This window comes from Plutella xylostella, chromosome 29 (assembly GCF_932276165.1).
Source record: "Plutella xylostella chromosome 29, ilPluXylo3.1, whole genome shotgun sequence".
Taxonomy (NCBI): domain Eukaryota; kingdom Metazoa; phylum Arthropoda; class Insecta; order Lepidoptera; family Plutellidae; genus Plutella; species Plutella xylostella.
Genome location: NC_064009.1, coordinates 10,727,134 through 10,751,156, shown reverse-complemented (window position 1 = coordinate 10,751,156; position 24,023 = coordinate 10,727,134). Strand labels below are relative to the sequence as shown.

The following is a 24,023-nucleotide window of genomic DNA, read 5'->3' as shown; positions in this document are numbered from 1 at the left end:
GACCTTCTCCAGCTCTGTACGGGTCTACCTGGTCTCCTTCTTCCGCCAGGCTGCCACTCGAAAGCAACTTGAGCATGGTTACAGTCGTGTCTTCTCATTGTATGGCCGATCCATCTCCAGCGCCTCATTGCGATTTCTTTCCTCAATGTGGTTTGGTTGCATTTTTTCCATAGGTCCACATTAGAAATCGTGTCAGCCTCATATACCACTTCCGCAACACACTGTACAGACAACACAATACGTACGTGTCCGCCGTGCGTAGTGCTTCTTGGGCGGCGGCGGCGGGCGCTCGTCCGGCGAGTCGGTCAGCAGCGAGGCGCGGTACGCCTGCAGCGGCGCCCACTCCGGGCCCCAGTTTAGGTTTGATGGGAGCCGGCTGTCCAGGAACTGGAAAAAGAAGTTACAATGCTTTAGTCATTGTAGACATATTGTTTTCTTTTTTGATGAACGTCAATAAAGACATACTTGCTTTATTTACAAAAGTTTTTTGTAAATAAGTATTTATAATACTTGTTTCTGTTTGCAAGGAGCATTTGTATTAAATAAATATGTATTTAATAATATTATTTTTTAAAATTTAATAATGTAATAATAATATTATTGTTTTTAATTTAATAATTTAATAATGTAATAATGTTATTCTTTTTAATTTAATAATGTAACTAACCTAGATAATAAGCCAAATTGTTACTAACACAACTATGGACTTTTGTCTGAAATAAATATTATTCTATTCTATTCTATTCTTTATGTATAGAGTTTTACAACGTTGATTGACAACTGAAGGGCTAGCACGGGGCGCAATAAAGACGTGACAAAAGTTCTCCGGCTGCAAGATGTGCGATGCAAATTTCTGTCATGTCTTAATTGCGCCCCGTGCTAGCCCTTCTGAGGATGTCAAGTTAACCACAATCTAAGTTTGAGATGCAGCGCTATGTGACATTTATTGCTATATTTACTTTTTTAGTATCAGTGAGTAGTTACATAGTCCGCCGTAGCACTAGTGTGCGAAATTCGCTTTTCCTTCCACCTAGGGCACATTTTGTACGGAATCATTCTACAGTAGATCACAATTACTTGCTGATGATATTATGCATACCTTGAGCACAGCTCTCTTGTCCTGCCTCAACAGCTTGTTACTGAACTCGGCCAGCGCCTCCAGAAACAGCAGATTCGGCTTGACCTGCGCCTGCGCATCTATAGCTGCGAAGGAGATGCCGGCGCGATGCAGAGCTGTGAGAGCTTCGCGGTTCTTCATGGCGTCTAGACCGAACATTACGGAGAAACGCTTGGCTAACTCCTGGAAGAGGGGAAATGTTGGTTAATAGGTGGAAATTAGAGTGAATACTGGGAGGATCAGCAGAATACTGGGAGGATCTGCAGGTTTGTTAAGATAATAAGCCTATTGAAAAATGCAAATATGTATTTAATAATGAAATTGTTAAAAGCAATATCAGTGGGATTACAGTTTAAATTAAAAATTATAGGAAGCGGTAAGATCTCGCACTAGGCATAACCACATCACATGAAATAACAGTTGGTAATTAACCTCTAGAATGCCGTGTGCCAGATCTGTCCCAACCCCCCTTGTCTGCCTAGTGACAGATCTGTCCCAAGAGCACTTCATCGCGATTTTTGTGATTTTAGTTATTAATTACCACGAAATAGAGTATGAAATCACCTGTAATTTATTCTATATGAATGAAACAACCATCGACAACATTCATTGAGTCAAAAACTTCACTTGTTTACTAGTAGCGCGAAATTCAAATTTTGGTACCTTGAACAGTCCTTGTACTCGCGACTGTCGGTAATAAAATAGTGATTTCGTATGGAAAAAACGTGAAAATGTAAGTAAATACTATGTTTTCTTGTTATTTATTCAATATTGAAGGTATAGTGATAAATCAATGATATAAAAAATTACAAAAAATGTAGTTTTTATCGATCTAAAATTGTACCGGATTATTGCCTGAAGGGTGCGTAACTTTCAAAACTGTTTTGTAGTCTTTTATGTAAAAACATCAATAAATAATTTATTTCATTTATAAAGATAATTTTATTGATAATACATATTTATATCGGTTTATTCAATAAATAGCCAAAATATTAGAGAATATCTATATTTTATCAAGGTGCATCCAAAATTCACACACACACATACGCAAACAAAATGGCCGCCGCTCGTGTATGTACACGAAGTGCGTTGGGTTGTTATACAGCGTGTTTTATTTTTTAGGATCTTCGCTCTAGTGAACGTGAAGTTTAGGCTCTTTAGAATGATATCGGTGTGTAAATGAGTGGATGAATATCAAACTGCCATATGTCACGTCCACGCAAAATTTGGGAAATGGAAGTTTTTGTTTTCTCTATTATTTAATGGTCATAGAACTTGCCCCGTGATTTAATCAGTTGACTTGTGACCTTAAGAATGTATTTTAATAAACAAATCCATTATAACACTCATAGAAAGGCGTAAAAGTTAATAAACAGTTTGGACTTATAGCAGTTTGATATGCCCATACAAGACTTATGCTGTTTTGATATGAGTCATAAGGACTTATAGTTGTTTGAAAAATACTAATATCATGGACCGGACTCAGTAAGACTAATATAGTCTATATTCTATTAAATACAACGAAGTTAATCAACCAAAATTTATCGGTAGAAAAGTACCTACCTACCGTATTATATTCTACCCGATACGGCCCTGTTTTTACTACGAAAATGCTTTGTGATTGACACGTGGGTTGGAAAAAAAGGGGTTTTAAACTTACTTAGCCATAGTTTTCTGTCGTTTTTTTGCTACACTCTTCAATCTGTTTCTTTTCCGAGCTTTATCAGGGTCCACAATCACAATTTCCTCAACATTTTCATTCATATTCGTTATAAAACACTGGGAGCACACACCACAGCCTCGAAATTCTCACCAAGACTGACGCCATGTTGAAAAAATTACGCTCTGTGATTGGCCGGAATGGACTTGTGAAAATTTGTAATGCGAAACGGTTAGACTTAAAAGGATTTGAAAAAAACTTACTTTTTTAACGGCTTTTTTCTCATGGATGCCTTGCTCTTATTGGAACTTGAAGGGCATAGGCAAACTGACATTTTAACGGAGAACACGACCAAATCAAAAAGTCATTTTTTCGGGTAGGTGGACATATGGCAGTTTGATATTCATTCACTCAAATGAGTCTGAGAGGGTGATCACCTGTCCTATTTATATAAAGAAATGTATGTATTTATATATGTATATATTTATAGTATCATATTTGTGGAAAGTATGTTAACAAATAACTAAATATGATTCAGTAAGTAAATTACGTTTAAGTTTTTATAATTTAGTATGCTAAAATACGAAACATTATAAAAATATTATAATTCATGTTTTATTTCATCAAAAGTGAACACCCTTGATTTGGGACAGATCTGTCTCACGGCGCACTGGAGCAAGCTCTTGTCACGCACACATGCACATGTACAGAAAATGGAGTCTTTCGAAATAAAGCAAATTATAATCAGTTTTCAAAATGTAAATTATGAATCTATTTACTCTAGAGTTTATGTTTTATTGATATCAGTTGATAGATATATAATCTCTTCAAGTAATAAATATAAAACAACCTGGCTTGAAACTAAAATTATATTGAAATAGAGGTATTTTTCTGTGATGGGTGCAGTTTCAAGTAAAAATCTGTAATCAATGACCTATATAAATCAAATAAAACAATTATAACCAATAAAATTCATTGTAACACGTTCATTAGCTATCTGACAATAAATTACAATCGATACATTATTGAGTACCAAACAATAATACCCAATTATTCATATAAATGTGATTCCCGCGCGGGCGCTCTCTACTGTCAAAAAGCGCCGGCAGACGGCAGTTACATGTGTGCGCGGCTGTTCGGCATAGGAAAGGTTAAATAGTGTCAATAGCCTTTATTACACCACACATAATGTGATTAATGTGTTTGTGTATGTATAGCAGCTATCATCCATATTAAAAGCTGTCTAGCTTGGGATCGGATGTCTGTGTGTGAGATGTCCCACACATTACCTTGAGCTCCTGTATGTGCGCGGGGCGCGTGGGTTGCTTGTCCGTGTACCAGGCCTGCATGGCGAGGGCGCACGATAAAGCGCACGAAAGCTTGTTCATTTCACGCGCTTTGGAGAGGGTGGCTTTTATTATGTCGCCGTAGTCGTTGTAGCACTGGAATAGAGAGGGGTTTGGTTGCATTAGGTGTGGTTGAATTTATGTTTGGGTTTGATAGTCTTATAAACTACAGAAATAAATAAATTGGTAATGTGCAAGAATTTAAAATTTAATAATTTTTCAGCTAGTAGAAAAGTTAGTTACGCTTTCACAACAGAATCTTTGTTGTTACAACATAAATAAAGACACAAATCACACCAATAAGCGCAATTACGAAATTTCTGTAGTCTGCCTCTAAAAAAACGGGGCTTTATTTAAAATAGCGAAACTCGACAGACAAAATCGTAGGATTTCTTCTGTATTCGGCCCGCAAAGCTAACCTTAATATAGTGCTTGAACACATCAGCGACCCGGCGTAACGGTATGACATTGTAGACGATGAGCTTGCAGTAGGCGGCGAGGAAGTTGCGCCGCTTGTGCAGCTCCTCGATGCAACACGCTTATGTCTCGCTATTTGGAATACTAGCTAGCCCCTGTCGCACTGCCATTGGTGGATTTGGTAGTGACTTGGCTTTGAGCGAGCCAATGAAACCTAGCCATTTGGATAACAAGGCTATTCTCACACCCAGAAACCTAGCTATTTGGTTTTCATACAAGGTAGATACTCAAGCTTTATTACAAACAAGGAACGAACAAAAGCTGATGCCATTCCTCTTAGCTATAATTAACCCCTTTGAGTTTTCATATATCTATTCGTGGTTGTAATCGTTAGAACTGTAAACTAACCTTGATATAGTGCTTGAACACATCAGCGGCCCTGCGTATCGGTATCACATTGTAGACGATAAGCTTGCAGTAGGCGGCGAGGAAGTTGCGCCGCTTGTGCAGCTCCTCGATGCGACGCTCGTCTTGACCGTCTGCGGGGAAAGAGGGGTTAGAAGGGGTTGGTGGGGGGTGGGGTTTGAAAGACTGTATCTAGTGTACTGTTTGTTGTTTTTGGAATAAAAAATAATAATTACATATTCAGTCTTTCAAACCACACAAACAAATAGACATTTTATCGCATGCAGCAGTGAATAACGAGCTGAAAATAGAAGCTCTAGATTAGTATTTACATAGATATTCTATGTAACTGCGTTGTTTGGCATAAAGCTAAGTATACATTTTGCTAGTCGTAAAATAAGCTTCATCAGTTATTAAAAGAGTTTTATTGACCAATCTGTGCAGGTTGTAATCGCAAATAATAGTTTTTAAAACAAAACACGATGCGAGACTATGATAGTGTTGTTATTGAATTATAAAAATATGTAGGCGAGATTGTTAACAAAAATATTGTACATTGTATTACGTTATCATATGACCTACAGAAATATACACCATTTAAATTGACAACAATCTCGCCACTACATCATCGGCACGCATCTTGAGATATGGACTAAACAAAGTTTACAATTCTGAAGGCATACATTTTAAATTTAGCAATACCGAACAGTTGAATTATTTAAAAAAAAATGATTTTTATCAATATTTAAGTCTGTCGTTTAATTACCATTATAAAAATTTGTGGCTTCAGAATCGCTACCAACCAATCATTGCATATTTCTGCCACAAGACAAAATGATAGGGTTGTATTCCATTCATTTTTATTATGATTACTACGGGCATATTCGTCAGTGCGCTCAAGGTGTATGCCGGCGCTTGTTAGTAAAGCGGGCGCGACATATTTTCCCTTAGTAATGGTGGCGGTCTAGTTGTATCGTATTTGGTATATTTATGGCGCGGCGGCGGCCGAACGACTCTCGATGGAGTTTCTTATCATTTTAATATATTTTATATATAATATTTACAGATTACAGCTAGCGTAAAGCATGCAGAATAAGGCATAGGTATAGATAAGGTTCGGGAGATTGTTAATTGCTTTTAAATTTGACAGTCTTTGAGATGAATACGTGGTGAAATCGACCAAAATGCCATAATCTAAAACCCCTCTTATTATTCGTCAGGGGTTAAAAACTGTTCCGGCTATGTAATAAGTAATTAATTTACTCGATTATCACAAACTAAGTAAGTATAAGTAAATTAAAAACGTTAACACAAAAAACCAAAGTCTACTTTATCTTTATCCTCTCTCCCGAACCTTGTATCCATTCCATCGAGAGTCGGCACCCGTATAGACATTACTAAGGTAAAATGCGTCGCGGGTTCAAGCCGGTCGCTTACCGCATAGACGCCGCCGCCGCGTGTGCAACACACAATCATGTTACCATACACGATACAACTAGCGCTTACTGTGGGCTTGCCTACCGCTCTGGGGGACTAAAGTGGACCACTGTAAGGTTGTCTACCACTCTGGGAGATTGATTTAAAAGTAAATTTTATGGTAAACTGTTGAGTCAATGGTATTGTGGGTACAATTTACAGAAAAAAGGGTAGTTATAGGAGAATAGTTCATATTACAGACACGCGATTTGTTTAAATCCTCATAAATGTAACTATTTCTAAGTGGAAAACTCTTAGACATTTTCCTTGAGGTTCGAGTTCAGAGATGTTCGTCTGTAATTCAATAAATGGAAATAAATTTAAAAGAATAACTCTAAAAATTAAAAAAAAACTACCTGAACCCATAATCCAACACACATCCTACAAATTTTGGTCGAAACGTTCGTTGAACGAAACATTCTGTGGGCTAACAATTTATGGGTTAATCAACCGTTCATGAAACGTTTCAGACTCAGAGTTTTCGACGGCCGTATCGACAAGTGTCAACAATATTCGTGATACAGCTATCAAAACTAAATATTTGACAGATCCAATCACATTCTTTCCATCCACCCTTCCCCCCAAACTCACCATAGTTCTGGTGCACAAACACCCGCTCCTGCACAAACTGGTCCAACAAGTCTGCCAGCTCATCATCAGGGGTCAGTACCAGCTCGCGCCACGCGGCGGCTCCCGGCCCGCGGTGCGACGCACACAGTTGCTCCGCGAACAGGATTAGGAGGTCGCAGATGCTTATGTATGCCTGAGGGTAGAGAGATGAGTAAATTAGTTGCTTGGTATTAAAATCAGCCAAGTCCGTTCTACTTTAGGGCTTGATTTTCGATGATCACGTAAATACTATCTTAAGAATAAAATTACTGCTATCAGATCGAGATAGCTTCAGAATTATAACATCGATAAATCAGCTATAATGTAGAGTGGAGTTGGCTGAAATTGTAAGGCGCTCCGCCCGCTGCACGAGTGGATGCGCCATAGCGGTGGCGTCGCATCGACTTTGAGGCGTATGGATTTATGTCTCATTTACAATGTCAAGTTCTCGCTTCTACGCCTCGACTTCTTCAGTGAGCTTCGAACTGGGCTAGATTACACAAAATATAGAGCAGGCTCGTTGCTGCTGCGACGCCGCCGCCGCCTCGACTCACGTGCAGTGAGCGTAGCGCTTATGGTTCCGTGATCGTAATCCGGACGAAGTAAGGGAACTCAAGGATGTGTGTGTGTGTGTGTGTGTGTGTGTGTGCGTGTACCTCCTCTCTCAGCTCGGGCGCGGCGGGGCTGCGCACGGCTTCAGTACAATGCGACATGTACTGGAGCAGGCGCCGGTGCAGCTCCGGGACGCCCTCGCCGCGCGCCTCCGCCGAGTGCAGGCCCCACAGGAGGGAGTAGAAGAGGGAGCGGATCACGTACACTTAGCTTGCTAACTAACTGCACCGTGAGTGAGGCTTATTGTCTACAGCGCATGCCGAGCTAGTGTTTTTTGACGCTCTGATGAGGCTGAAAACCAGCACCTTATGGTGTTTTTTGGACGCTTTGAAGAGGAACCCGTTTTTTCAGCAACCTGTTGTTTTGTATCCGGCTCGTAGGACCATTAAACGGAGCGAGAAAATAAAAGACACTAACCTGGTAAGAACGATTGTCCGGCTGAGCAAGCTGTCCCTTTTCGTTCTGTTGTAGTCAGCGTGTCTTACAAATATATATATATAGGTATATACAACAGACCTCCTCTCTCAGCTCGGGCGCGGCGGGGCTCCGCACGGCTTCAGTACAATGCGACATGTACTGGAGCAGGCGCCGGCGCAGCTCCGGGACGCCCTCGCCGCGCGCCTCCGCCGAGTGCAGGCCCCACAGGAGGGAGTAGAACAGGGAGCGGATCACGTAGACTAGCGCCTGTGGGGGGGAAAGAAGGTTATTGTTATTAGTTTTACAATTATACCAAAGTATATTATAAAGAACACTGACAAAAATAAATACAACCAGTCAAAACCACTGATTAAGTTGGATGGCCGAGGACAGTGTTGTTGAGTTCTTTTTGAGAGGCCATATCCGGTATATTAGTAACCTAGCTCTCTAGCACGGCGCGCTATTAATCGTCGTCGTCGACAATTTGTCACATAACAAAGGCACTGTTACTGACTGACATCAGGGATCCGTCAAACAGCAGATTTGAATGCTGAAAATAATACCTAAAACTCAAGGTGTGGAGTGGCACCGGGTAGAGGAAACCCCTTCATGAGGTCCTGCGTCCGGCAGTAGACGATCAGGTTTTGACAAATTAACTGACAATGATATGTCGTCCATCAGCGACTGCCAGATGTTGGTGTCGTTGAGGTTGTACTACTTGATGCGTGAGTCGCGCGTGAGTCACCTGCACGGGCATGGTGTGCTGCGGGGCGTGGCACTGCGGCAGGTCGTCCATCAGCGACTGCCAGATGTTGGTGTCGTTGAGGTTGTGGCACATGTACATGATGGACACCTTGCGAAGTGAGTTGAGCACGTTAAATGTCTCGTCTGCGTCCGGTTCTTCGTTCTGGAAGTGGGAGGAGGCGGTTAGATTGTGTATGTTAAATTAAAATAGTAAATTGGGTCAACCCCAAGTCTTTCCGGTAGGAGAAAACGGAAAGTTCTCCAAGAAACTACCCCGTTTAGCCAGATAGATAGTATTTTTTTCTATACAAATTAGAAGGAACTGTAAAAAATGCAACAGATCTAAATCTAATAAAAACAATTAGGTAATAAAAATAGTTAATAGTTAGGACCGTTATGCCTAGAAATTTGATAAAATAGTGTTCTGACTTCATAAACCAATAACTCACCCCCTCCAAGAGACTTCTATACTCGTCGATGGCCTCCTTGTAGCGGTTCACGCACATGTCCGTGAGCGTCGCGCGCGCCACGTTGCATCTGTAAGCATCATTACCGTGACATTAGTGGCATTACCGTGGTGATAGAAGTTAGCATGGCGATAGAATTATTACCGTGGCATTTGTGATCCTACTAATATTATAAATGCGAAACTTTGTGAGTATGTGTGTATGTTTGTTACTTCTTCACGTCAAAACGGCTCAACCGATTTTACGAAATTTGGTATGGAGTTAGCTGAGACCCTGAATTAACACATAGGCTACTTTTTATTGCGGTGTTCCCACGGGAAAACTTTCTAAGGCGAAGCGTAGCTCTCGGGAACAGCTAGGCAAAAATAATGACTATGGCTATAAATGTATCCAAATGGATCGTTTTACAGCTTGCCTTCCTAGCAGCATAGGGTTTCACAACTACCAAAAACGCCAGTGTTGATGCTGATGATGATATTACCTGGTGTAGACGGCGGATTGCTCGTCACACAGCAGCTCGAGGGTGCGCCCGCAGGCCTCCAGCACCTCGCCCTCCGTCTGCATCGACACGATGTCGCGCAGCTTGTTGAGCAGCAGGGTCAGGTTCTGTGGGCAGGAGTGTACATACCTGGTGTAGACGGCGGACTGCTCGTCACACAGCAGCTCGAGGGTGCGCCCGCAGGCCTCCAGCACCTCGCCCTCCGTCTGCATCGACACGATGTCGCGCAGCTTGTTGAGCAGCAGGGTCAGGTTCTGTGGGCAGGAGTGTACATACCTGGTGTAGACGGCGGACTGCTCGTCACACAGCAGCTCGAGGGTGCGCCCGCAGGCCTCCAGCACCTCGCCCTCCGTCTGCACCGACACGATGTCGCGCAGCTTGTTGAGCAGCAGGGTCAGGTTCTGTGGGCAGGAGTGTACATACCTGGTGTAGACGGCGGACTGCTCGTCACACAGCAGCTCGAGGGTGCGCCCGCAGGCCTCCAGCACCTCGCCCTCCGTCTGCACCGACACGATGTCGCGCAGCTTGTTGAGCAGCAGGGTCAGGTTCTGTGGGCAGGAGTGTACATACCTGGTGTAGACGGCGGACTGCTCGTCACACAGCAGCTCGAGGGTGCGCCCGCAGGCCTCCAGCACCTCGCCCTCCGTCTGCATCGACACGATGTCGCGCAGCTTCTTGAGCAGCAGGGTCAGGTTCTGTGGGCAGGAGTGTACATACCTGGTGTAGACGGCGGACTGCTCGTCACACAGCAGCTCGAGGGTGCGCCCGCAGGCCTCCAGCACCTCGCCCTCCGTCTGCACCGACACGATGTCGCGCAGCTTGTTGAGCAGCAGGGTCAGGTTCTGTGGACCGGATTGGATTTGTTAGTGTGGAATATGGCAAGGCGGGAAGACGGCAGATGGACCAAGGCAGTGTCGGAGTGGTGGCCAAGGGAGGGACGGCGACCAGTCGGTAGACCGCCGACCCGTTGGTCCGATGACATTAGGAGAGTGACTGGACCAAACTGGATGAGTGTAGCACAGGACCGTGGGACTTGGCATAACATGGAGGAGGCCTATACCCTGCAGTGGGTTGACATAGGCTGATGATGATGATGATGATGATGGTTTGTAAATAAAAGAGAACTGCTTGAATCAAGATATGTTTAAACAAACAAAGATACATGCTTACACTACAATTAAACATGAGATACGGCTGCTATCCACCAGAGCGAAGCAAGGAAGCAGAACGTTGTGAAAGTTAAAAATCGAACAATAAAATTGCATAAAAACACAGCACAGGCTGCTTTATTGGACGATTGCCGCTTTGCTGACCCCTCCTTTCTGATGGATAAGCTTTACTGTATGGATACTTAAGCTTTTTTCGAACATCATGTATAAGACGATATATGAGCTACTCACTCCTTCCTGTCGCTGCGTAGTGTAAGTATCCAGATGGAAGTACTGCGGCACGGACACCAGGTTGCTGAGCTTGTCCGGGTCCGCACCGAACTTGTCCAATAATTGCGGGAGGCAGAGTATGAAGTGCGTCGTCATGCGGATCTTGTCGTCTAGGACTTGCTGTTGGGAAAAAGGTAAGTTGGGTTAGAGCACAAATACAAGAGGAATATAATTAATTATAGTACTTAGGTATACAAGAGTGGAATTGACGGTTGGAATGTACCCCACAAACTAAGCAACTTATTGAAAAGAATCTGAGGGTAGAAAAGGTTGATTAGGTATTAACAAAAATAAGCTGAGATCGTTTTCTCCTTAGCGTTTCGGCGCTATAAACGAAGTGGCCTAGCATTTGTCACCGCTGTGAATAAAAGGAGAAGGAAACAACCAATCTATTTGGCTACCAGCTGGACAGCTATGACTTCTGCACTCTGGGTCTGGCTGGGGACACTTGTCTCTGCACCTGACTGTACCTTGGCCTGCTCCTTGCTCAGCAGCTGCCTGCGAGCCGGCGCGCGGCCTACAGGGGGCTCACCCGTCGCCGCCTGCACACGGGGGACACTTGTCTCTGCACCTGACTGTACCTTGGCCTGCTCCTTGCTCAGCAGCTGCCTGCGAGCCGGCGCGCGGCCTACAGGGGGCTCACCCGTCGCCGCCTGCACACGGGGGACACTTGTCTCTGCAGCTGACTGTACCTTGGCCTGCTCCTTGCTCAGCAGCTGCCTGCGAGCCGGCGCGCGGCCTACAGGGGGCTCGCCCGTCGCCGCCTGCCGCACGCAGCACACCATCAGCTCGATCAGGGATGACTCCTATGGGTAGTTATAATATACATTAGAAACAATAATAACATACATGAGAATGATACTTTATTAGATTGTCGAATGTGCTTATGCTATTATGTGAGCGGCATATTGTGTAATGACTACTGGTTACGACTAGCTATGTAGGTACTGACTACTGAGCTGTATATTGTGAACTATCTACTATTGCCTTTTGTCTACTAACCCATCTACTGTATACTGTAGCAGGTCCGTCATACACTCCCAGTCCTTCATCATTGTGTACTGACCTGTCTATTGTCGAGCGGCTCCTCACCCGGGCCGGCCTCCTCTAGCAGTAGGTCCGTCATGCACTCCCAGTCCTTCATCATTGGGTTGGACTCGATGAGAGAGTCGACTAAGTAGGCTCCGTGCTCGTGCAACTGTAGGAGAGAGAGGGTTTAGTTAGGAGAAATATAACTATACACGGTGGGATTTTACAGCTACCAAATTATGCTGGCTCTTATCGGCTGAAATAAATGGTTTATTATTATTATTTATGACTGATGTGACCGTTGCCAGGTGAATTTACCCAACATATTGATCATTCTTTGGATTTTATAATAACAGTAGGAAAAGCTAATGGAGCAATGCGCCTTTGTTTGTTTCTCAATGGAGTGGGTGCTTACTTGCTTAGAGCTTACGTAAGACTATAATGACAACTTACCTCAGATTCAATGAAGAACTGTACTAAATCTCTGATGAGTGGAGTGTTGGGTAGACGCTGCTTGCCGCGACGCGATCTGCAACATTGAAAGAATAACCTTTAGGATTTAAAAAAAAAAGATCTTACCGAAAAAAATAGACACGCGTAAACCCCGTATTTTAGTGGCAAATATCGAGGATTGTAAATATTTTAATCCAGTTGCGAACAAGCTTTACAGTCAGTGACAATAATTGCGACTGTGGTAACCCTCAGACATGGAGCATTTGCTCTCATATAGCCAGTACTCTTCCACCAACCCTGGACAAGACTTACGCCCGGCCAATTATTACTTTGTTAAAGTTTCTGCTTTTAAGTGTTTTAACATTTAGAAGAAGAACACAACTAACCTCAGTTCCGGTGCGTTTTGTTCCAATCGGAACAGGCGCACGTTCAGGAACTCTCCCGCCGCCTGCGCGACCGCGCGCGTCGAGGAATAGACCAGCTCGTATACGTTCTCGCAGTCTTTGTCTGTCAGCACGTCTGGGTGCATCCTGCGGGGAGGGAAAATGGGTTATTACTGGAAATAATCGTACTAATATTATAAGGCGAAAGTTTGTGAGTATGAGTGTCTGTGTGTATGTTTGTTACTTCTAAACGTCAAAACGGCTGAACCGATTGTAATGAAATTTGATATGGAGTTAGGGTGCTTACATAGAGAATGGGGTTCCCTGTATCTACCTGTACCGATAACCTGACTATGCGAAAGCGCTCAGGAAATGCACTCACGGAGCATTTCCCAGATTTTTTAATGTCATGAGCGCTTTCGCATAATCAGGTTACCGGTACAGGTAGACACAGCGAACCCGTTTCTCTATGTAAGCACCCTTAGCTGACACCCTGGATTAACACATAGGCTATTTTTTATCGCGGAATCCCAAGGGAATTTTTTTTAAGGCGAAGCGAAGCTCGCGGGAACAGCTAGTAATATATTGCTACACATCCCGCTTTATTAGCCAGAGAAGTAAAGTTTTGTTTTGTTTGGCGACCTAGCCCTCGTTGTCCAGCGACATAGAATGAACCACATGTACAGTGGCGGCACTCACTTGAGTATGGCGATGACGAGGCGGCACGCGTGCACGGCGACCTCGCCCTCCTTGTCCAGCGACATGGACACGATGCGGTCCTTGAACTTGCTGGTGAACAGCTCCAGCTTCCCCTTCAGCTCCTCGCACTCGTAGAGAGGTTGCAGCGCTTGGAGGCAGCGGAGGCGGACTTCGCCCACCTGGGAAGATGTAGTAGAAAATGAAATAAAATTAAACATAAGACCCGAACGCAAATAACTGTCTGTAATAATTAATATTATTCATTTGAGGCATTCATAAAATACATATAAAATTCTAAATGTGTTAAAAACAATAGTCCTGAATCGTCCTTTCGAACAATAGTTCGAAAAAACCGGCCAAGTGCGAGTCGGGCTCGCGCACAAAGGGTTCCGTAGCAGCAAATATACTTAACCAAAATTACAGTTAAATCAACCTATCTCAAAAACTATAAGAGATACTTTGATCAAACCAAAAATCGTTGAAAGAGTTAATTAGCATGCATCACCTCAATTTTTTTTAGAATTTTATACCCCGTAGTTATAAAAATAGAGGGGGGGGGACATACTTTTTACGACTTTGAGAGCTGATATCTCAAAAACCGTTCACTTTAAGAAAAATAATTTTAGAAAACTTTATATCATTTTAAAAGACCTTTCCATTGATACCCCACACGGGTATGTACATCGAAAAAAAATATTTCATCCCTCAGTTACATGTATGGGGGGCCCCACCCCCAATTCTTTTTTTTACTATTTAGTGTCATATTTTTGTAGCGGTTCATACAACACATATTCCCATCAAATTTCATCACTGTAGTACTTATAGTTTCCGAGTAAATCGGCTGTGACAGACGGACAGACGGACAGACGGACAGACGGACATGACGAAACTATAAGGGTTCCGTTTTTGCCATTTTGGCTACGGAACCCTAAAAAGGTGGAGGTACTTATGTTATTAGATATACTTAGCCCCATCCAGGATTCGAATCGAGACCTTCGGCAATATAGTAAACGATCTGACCAACTAGACTACTGTCTAAAAGGTAGTTTCAGATAACGTCGAGTCTATTGCACATTATCATTTTTTGAAGGAATCGTTTTTACTGATCGAATAGTGCAGTTCCGAGCTCAAAAAATATATTCTGTTCGTTTCTTTAATCTGACCTTGTCGTGCAGCGTCCACCCAATGTACTTGAGGTACAGGTCGTCGAGGAAGTGCGCGGGAAACTTCTCCATCCAGATGCCGATCTCCGCCATCGTGATCGCGCGGATGTCCGGGAGCGTGTCCCTGCGGGGAGGGGGAGGGGGTTAGAGATAGATAGATAGATTATATTGATTACTCTACATCAGTGTTTTTCAACCTGTGGGTCGCGACCCCCCAGGGGGTCGCGAATCTTCTGTAGGGGGGTCGCCAAAGGGCAAAAAAACTGGGTACTTTATAAAAAAACAATAAACACAATACTAATTTATTAAGAAAGATTTAAAAGAATTTAAAAATATTTCTAATTAAAATTTTCTTAAATGTAAAGGTTGAGTTAATAATTTCTTAATTAAATTATCCCATCTTCGTGGATCTGTTTTAGTACAATATACCACATCCACACAGTAAGGCAGATTACACAGAAGACCGAAGAGTATAATAAGCCCCTGTATCTAGCCTTTGTGGACACTGGACTATGAAAACGCCTTCAACTCCATCGACAAATGGGCAATTTTGGAAGTGTTACAGAGATTTCAAATCGACTGGCGCTGTATCGAGGAGTTGAGGAGTCTGTCTGTACGATGCCGCTGGACTTGGCATATGTATAAATGGCGAGTACATGTCACACCTCTCTGCTTCGCGGACGACATCGTTATTATGGCAGAATCTCTGCAGGAACTGAGCAGGATGATGGAAGTGGCCTAAATGCTGCTTCCCGACGTGTAGGCTTCGGGGTATAAACTTGGACAAGACGAAAGTCATGTACAATGCTCACATCGAGGTGATCGTTGGTGAGGCAACAATCGAAGTTGTGCAAGAATATGTCTACCTCGGGCAGACTATTCGGCTAGGCAGAAGCAACTTCGACAAGGAGGCTGCAAGGCACACCCAACTGGGTTGGGCTGCATTCGGGGAACTTCGTCAGCACATATTCTCCTTGGCCATCCCTCAGAGCCTGAAGACTAAAGATTTCAACCAGTGCGTCCTGCCAGTGATGACGTATGGTGCAGTGCAGAGACGTGGACACTGACGGTAGGACTAGTTCACGGATTTAAAGTCGCTCAGCGTGCTATGGAGAGAGCTACATATGCTTGGGGTTTCCCTGATAAATCGTATCAGAAATTAGGTTTTCCATCAGTCAGAGGATTAAGATTGCTGACATAGCTGCCAAAATATGCAAGCTGCAAGCTGAAGTGGTAGTGTGCTGGTCATATCTGCCGAAGAACCGATAACCGTTGCGGTAAACGAGTTCTCGAGTATAGACCACGAATAGTTGTAATATTTGTACAATAAAGAGTTAAATAAAATAAATAGGCAAACGTAGCGTGGGAGGCCTTCCTGCCTGGTTCAAAGACGCCAAGTATTAATTTTTTTGTAAAGCCAGTATTTTGTCTTTTTCATTTCACCCTTAAAAACTTAGAAACTAAACTTAAAATGTCAGAAAGAAAAAGCTAATTTCGAAAAGGAAATTCCGGGCGCAATGGCATTAGTCGTACGTACCTATGTACGGTGGCCTGCGCCTAAAAGTATACAGGCGGAGTTTTTAAAATAGCGATCTCAAGCTCACATGCTGCTGAAGCACATCCACATAGACACCACTGCTACACACATCACACGTCCCCAGATTTATAACAGATGTAGCTGGTCCCTTCATCATCAGGGATCGCTATTTTAAAAACTCCGTCTGTATACTTTTAGGCGCAGGCCACCGTACATGGCCACACGTATCCGATGTGTGTAATTATAAAATAATGTGTTTTTAAACCCGATAAGTAGGTATGTACTACTTCGTATCCTAATCATGGAGACCATAAATACGTCGTATGGAATGACTATTGGTAATACTGTAACATAAACATACATACATGATAAAAAACCGAAAGGGTCAAGGGGGTCGCGAAATATTTTTTTATACCAGGGGGGACGCATCATGAAAAAGGTTGAAAAACACTGCTCTACATTGTACACCAATAAATAATTAAATTAGCAAGTTGTAACATAATTAATTAGGGTACAAAAAGCGGTCTTTTCACTTAAAGCGATCTCTGCCAGACAACCTTTGGATGGATGGAATAATATATTTAGATTGGGAGCAGTGTACATGTTAAAAGGAATGATGAACAAAGAGATGGATTCTAGAGGCCTAGAGGTGGTGCCCAGAGGGAGTAAGACTCTAGAACTGTCTAGCGTCATTGAGTATTAATGGAAACTTGGACAGGTAGTAATGGACGAATAAATCTAGCATTCAAAACAGTTTGTCACGTTTTAATCGATTAGAAGGTGATTGGTGCATAGCTAATCTATCAAAACAAATCCCTGCAGTGAATCTCGGCTGGAAGCCACCCTTATGTTTATTTTATACACCACAAAACCTCACCTGTATCTATGCACGAACACCGACTTGAACATGTACGACAGCATATTCTTGATCTCCTCCATGTTCTCTTCCAGCTCCTGTCGTTTAGCCACCAGCACCTCCAGCCGCTCGGTGGCGCGCTTGTCCCGTGCCTTGAGACGTTCAGCTTCATATTGGCGGAGACAGTTGTCGCAGTTCACGGAGGTCAGGAGAGCCACGTCCACGAGGGCTGTCATCAGCTTCATCACTGTAATTGTTGGAGGCGTTGGTATGGGATACTGGCAGAATTAGATGTGGTTGATTCAGTATGTGATACTGGCAGAATTGATAATGAAGATTGTTTAAAATAAGAATTTAACCCTTTCAATGGCAGAAGAATGAAATATGGTATAAAGTTACTGCCTTATAAAGGGTTAAGTGAAGAAAATGTGGAGACTGCTGCCCTTACTGCAAGCTCTTTTGCTAGGTAATTACAATGGGTTTTGAATGAATGACCAGAGTCATTTGTGTGCTGTGGTTCGAGATAACTTGGTCAAGTCAAAGCATAGATTTTATAGTTATAAGAATGCAGACAGGGCAAGTTTATGCCATATGTCACTTTTCAGTCACTTCATTACAGTGAACATACATAAAACACATATTTTGTAACATTGGGATAGGGCATAACAAAGCAGGGAACAGATAACAGTGTCATGGGTAGAGCAACATGGGGAATAGAAGTCAGCACAGGGTAGGTATTGGCCAATGCAGGTTAAAGGATACAATATAGGATTTAAATACAGATTATGGGGTTTAAGTACATCATTTTCAGAAGATTTTTGTCTGTTGGGCATGAAAATAGAGTTTGACAAGACATCAAAATTAGGCAGGCGGGTTGGTAATCTAACATCGACATACAATAGACTAGTGGAAACATCACAAAAAGCGTGACTATAATTTCAGCAGTAAAAGCATCATTTTAAAAGTAGGTACAAGTTCTAGAAGTACTACTAAACGTGATTCTAGAAATTTCCACCAGTCTACAACAAATACAAGAACCAAGAACAAATATTTGGTTTTAGACAAATATCTGCCCCGGCCGGGATTCGGACCAGGACCATATGAACACGAGACACTGGAGACAAAAGGACCGCACCGCAACAAAGAACTAATTTTTTTATCACATGAGTGCCAAATATTAACTTCTTTAAACAATTTCAAGAGTTCGTGAAAATACGCTTAGCATCAGCTCAATCTTAATTACCTAATATTTATTTTTCTATTGAGCCGTTTTTGCAACAAAAAAACTCCATGCTGAGGAATGCAAAGTATGGGTAAGTTTCCAACCATGGAATTTTGAATAATGAGAGATTTAGGGATATGTCCTGTATGTCTGTCTGTAGCTGTATAGATCTGAAACGTATGTGCCAATCGAAATTATATAAATTTGGGAGATTTAAATTGACCAAGAGTCCTATTAGCCATGTTTCATTGATTAGTCATCAACACCTTTGTAGATGTTCTCAATTTCGGTAGAGGTGCGTCCAGATATTCAAATCCATACCGCGCAGTTGCTGAACACACCTTTACGGTATTTCGGGTGTCAATCAATGAGGGGAGCCACGAGCCAACCACATGTCATGGCATTCCTCAGCACATCTTGAAAACTGTTACAGGGAGAACTAGGTAATGCCGTATGAACAGATGCACTATGTTATACCTACTGCTACATTTGTGTGGGTCAAGCACTTACATTTTTATAAGACCCTGCTACAATTTAACTAACTTACGTTTGCTAAGCTTTTCAATATATGGAACTACTCCAGTTTCTAATAATAATCATAAATGGATCTTACTTATTTTTAGATACACCTATTATATTGATTTTCAGAGTTCAAAATGCAAAATAAGTTTTTTATTCAGACTCCAGGGCCGAGCACAGAGTCTCAGCACTGTAACAGACACAATCAAATACGGCCCTGATTCGAACCCGGGACCTTGCGCACAACAGCCAGCTACTAACCGCTGCACACGTTGGTTACCCGTCTGTCGAAGTTGCGAGCGTTACAAAGAACCACTTCGATCATAGTTGTTATAATCTTCATGACTGTGAAGAGTAGGTGTGTTAGTAATCAGTAGGACCATTCATGCTTGGTTAGTTGTAATTACATGTTATTCATAATTTCTTGTTAGTTTTGTCACCACTCGACCGCCGTAGGGTCAACTGTAGTGTGTCTGAGGTTCAGGCTGGTCACTCCAGCATTACAAATACAATTTAGCAAGCACCAAGCCATATTAAGGTAGTAATAAAAAAAAACTATTTAGATGTGCTTCCAAATTGTATTTGTAAAGCCAACGTGACCCCAAAGATACAGGACTATCTAAAAAATCTAGCTCTTAGTTTACAGTCAACATTACCGCAATCGAGTGACACTCAATGCTCTGATCAATCACCAAGTTGTTTGCCATACAATTACACACAGTACATGGCTTCTCTTATAATGGTTAGCGTCAGTTAATCTTTCTACAAAATTACAGATCACTCTACATTAGCTAGATTACAAATGATATTCACACAATCAAACCATAATTAACACTTACCGGCTAAAGTAGCGGTGTGACGGAAAGCCCGCACCTGCGAGTCAGAGAGCCCAGTGAGCAGCGAGATGATGTTGTCCATGAGGTACTGGTCGTAGATGATGGAGTACTGACACATCTTCACCAGGGTCTGGATGAACTCACAGAAGTTGGACTTGAACTTCTTCCATGTCTGGCCGCCCATTATGAGCGGGTATTCGCCACTTTCCTGAAACATTAAAAGAGTAGGGTTTGTAGGGTTATAAGGTGATTGATTGTAGGGATTACTATTTTATGGTTAATGTGAATATGCTTTTAGATATTATATTGGAATTATACATATAGAACGGAAACTGCTTGTGTTGGCTTCAGTACACTGAACAAATTGCTTGATCATATTATTGGTTTGGTGTAGTTTTGTAACCCAAACAAACACATCTTCATTACAGAGAAGTCAACAAGTTTCAAAAACACTTGGGTTTGACTACCTCAAGAAATAACCACCATTAAAAAGCCATCATCTTGCAATAATAATATACTTCATACATAGAACATACATTCATATTCACATAAAAAACTAACCTACCCATAACATGAGAGCCTACAGACACAGTAAACAAAAATACACAAAACAGTACCTCATCGAACTCCTGCGTCATCTTCTTGATGATGAGCGTGTGGTCCATCTGCGCCATGTCGGGAGTGACCTTCCCGCGGCAGCCGGACGAGTTGATGAAGAACTGCATGAGCTGCACCAGCGCACTCTCGCGGTTCACCTTGTACTGCTCGATCCACATGTCCACCACTTGCTGTAAGGTTATGGAGGAAGATTTGTGTTATGTGTAAATTAGTAAAATAATTATGCAAGCTCTGCATTATGCTTGTATAGCCTCTACATTGAATTTTAATCATGATAAGGACAGGTGTCTCTTATACACCTCAATTGGCCATATTGATAATTCAACACATTGGTCATTTCAAAGGATTAAACCTGCATCTCTGTTCTCAGCTGTATACTATCAACTGAGATGCCCATTGCTGCATAGGGTAGGAATGAAATGAAATTAGTTATTACTTACTAGTGATGTAACGAATGTGTGTTTTTGGACATTCGCGAATGCGAATGCGAATGCGAATGCGAATATCTGATATCGACATTCGCGAATGCGAATGCGAATGCGAATATCCAGTTTGTGTTCAAATTTGGCGTCATTTGTATGGTTTGGTTGCAGTCTCGTACTGAACTAGAGGTACGTTCCGTTCTAGGCGCATTCCGAATCAGACTAGCCAATACTAGTCTCAGTTTTTATTTTTTTATTTAGCTCCGTAACTTTAACGACATATTGCGACTGTATGCGGTTTCTGAGGGCGACTTAGACGGAACATTTAAACGTAAGGTATGTGCGCCTCATAAGGCCTATTTTTTGCAAAAATTAAATAAATAAAAAAAATTAAACAATTTAAGAAAATAAACTTGATTACTATTTTCTCCATTTGTTTTTGAATATTAATCAACATATAAATCATCAGATTAAATCAAGCTTCTTTACGGAAACAATCATTTTCAAAAACCTCTAATGTCGGCCTTCTTAGAAACATAGGCACTTATCATGGCCCGAAATTAATCAAATAATTTATAAATGCTATCAAAACAAAAACCATGTTTTTACGTAAAACTTAAATAAAAAAATATAAGCTTCTTTGTTCTTTGTTAATATTAGTCAATTACTTACTATCGTTTTTTTGAAAAATAATAAAAATGTTCTTCTGTTATTCTAAAAAATTTTTTAAGTAAAAATTTTTTTTTACTAATTCATTAAAATAAAAACAATGCTTCAATATTTTGGTGGGCTTTATTGGGTTTATAAAGAAATATTTTTGAATTTTTATTAATTTTATAAGTAGGTATGTACTTAAATTGGAAAGTAGGTACTTAAGAGACCGTAACTACGCTTAAAGTTTAGTGTCAGTATTTGAATACAACATAGGTAATAATAAATAAAAAAACCGGCCAAGTGCGAGTCGGGCTCGCGCACAAAGGGTTCCGTAGCAGCAAATATAATATTACAGTTAAATCAACCTATCTCAAAAACTATAAGAGATACTTTGATCAAACCAAAAATCGTTGAAAGAGTTAATTAGCATGCATCACCTCTATTTTTTTTAGAATTTTATACCCCGTAGTTATAAAAATAGAGGGGGGGGGGACATACTTTTTACGACTTTGAGAGCTGATATCTCAAAAACCGTTCACTTTAAGAAAAATGTTTTTTAGAAAACTTTATATCATTTTAAAAGACCTTTCCATTGATACCCCACACGGGTATGTACATCGAAAAAAAAAATTTCATCCCTCAGTTACATGTATGGGGGGCCCCACCCCCAATTCTTTTTTTTACTATTTAGTGTCATATTTTTGTAGCGGTTCATACAACACATATTCCCATCAAATTTCATCACTGTAGTACTTATAGTTTCCGAGTAAATCGGCTGTGACAGACGGACAGACGGACAGACGGACATGACGAAACTATAAGGGTTCCGTTTTTGCCATTTTGGCTACGGAACCCTAAAAATATAGCCGAAATCACTCATTTTCTCATTCATCTTCCAAAGAAACAATGATATAGTATAGTGTATAGTCCTATAAGGCCCAGGCCATCTTGGCAACGCTTGTGGTGAGCCTTCACAGGAGCTTTTCACGGCGACAAGACCTAATTAAATAAAATGAAAATCAACAAAGAATAGATGCAGAACCTACTAAAGTCTGTATCGGAAAAAAACGAAAATAGTTTGTTATTTTAAAGAAATACTAAAAAGTTTGTAAACATGAGATTGTAAATCGTAGGTCATTTTTATATGGCACTAACCAAACATTAGAGCGAAATTTTAACTTATCCGAGCGTTTAGAAGATTGAAATTTTAAAGTGGGCCATCTTAGGATTAAAAGGGTAACTTGTATTTAAAAAGTTGTAGACAATGGATTTTGACTTTGTTAACTTACCATTATTTTCAAATAGTTTTTTCTAAAAAGTACCTACTGATATTCGCAAAACATTCGCACAAAATTTTGCGAATGCGAATGCGAATGCGAATATCCAAAAATATGCGAATATTCGCGAATGCGAATGCGAATGCGAATATTCGTTACATCACTATTACTTACATTGATGGCCGTCTTGTTGAATCTCAGTATATTGTAGAGGCTGTTCTCATCATCGCCAGGCATGAGCATCGGCGGCGGCGAGTAGGAGGGCGGCGGTGCGGCGCCCCGGCCGCGACCCCGGCCCCGCCCGCCGCGCCCGCGCTTGGGCCGCAGCGGCGGCGGCGGCGGGGACTCCGCCAGCCGGCCCACGTACCCGCCGTCGCCGCCGCGCCCGCGGCTGCGCGTCACCCGCTTGGTGACCGCCGGCGACGGCGACCGCAGCTCGTCCTCATCCGCAGGCTCCTCCACAGGGTCGTCCCGGGCCGCCTCCGCCACCGTCGAGTTCGCCACGGCCCCCACATTGAACCCCGAGTAGTTCACGTTGAAGTTCTCCGGCTCGTGAACGGACTGCCCGCCGTGGTCCGTCATGGGGGTCGCCGGAGTCATAGGGTTCACGTACTCCGGTGGAGGATCATCCATCCGGATCCTTTTCCCGCCTCGACGATGCATCTTGATAGAGACGGATGTGCTAAATTAAAATGTTCACAACACACTTTGGATGTTACATATTCTAATAAATGTCGGTAATCTGTATAAGCCGCTCCCTGTATTTTATTGATCGATGAGGAAAAGAGAATTGAAATAGAAATAAAACGGGATAGGTATCTATTGACACTGATGACAGAAGCTGTGAAAGAAAACAAGAAATTTTGACGTGACGCTACATGACGCGCGTAACAACAAAAAAAGTATCTCAGCTCAACGTTGAGATCAACTGTTCAATCTATCCTTACAAAAACACCTACATTTAATGCAGCTGTTGAGTTCTGAATCAAACAACAAACTGATGCTTGCCAGTGGAAAAAAAATATATTATTTAATGCAACACTAGCAGTAGTGTCGTACATCGTTTATCGATAAATTTAAAATGAGTTGCAGGCCAGCAGAATAGTAGAACATAACTATGAATAGAATATAAAAAGTTAACACTGAG

The 24,023-nt window shown here is 42.0% G+C and overlaps 1 protein-coding gene across 2 annotated transcripts; it reads right to left on the bottom strand.

Moving 5' to 3' along the window:
- Window positions 1-23,733, bottom strand: LOC105389041 (cohesin subunit SA-1). 2 transcript variants are annotated; one of them, XM_048631711.1, is made up of 21 exons: window positions 23,051-23,733; window positions 20,523-20,693; window positions 19,909-20,113; window positions 19,331-19,414; window positions 17,350-17,575; window positions 14,936-15,059; window positions 13,773-13,951; window positions 13,077-13,220; window positions 12,691-12,766; window positions 12,275-12,406; window positions 11,901-12,014; window positions 11,170-11,328; window positions 10,487-10,611; window positions 9,253-9,340; window positions 8,805-8,966; window positions 8,159-8,326; window positions 7,013-7,184; window positions 4,949-5,079; window positions 4,067-4,219; window positions 1,100-1,300; window positions 1-387 (listed from the first exon to the last, which is right to left on the bottom strand). In XM_048631711.1, exons 1-21 carry the CDS (start codon window positions 23,537-23,539, stop codon window positions 199-201), a joined length of 3,492 nt encoding a protein of 1,163 aa, XP_048487668.1. In that variant the 5' UTR covers window positions 23,540-23,733; the 3' UTR covers window positions 1-198. The 2 variants fall into 2 exon arrangements, with proteins under 2 accessions (XP_048487668.1, XP_048487669.1); XM_048631712.1 differs by lacking the exon at window positions 19,331-19,414 and having other exon boundaries at window positions 3-387; window positions 23,051-23,732.
- Window positions 23,734-24,023: the final 290 nt, after the last annotated feature.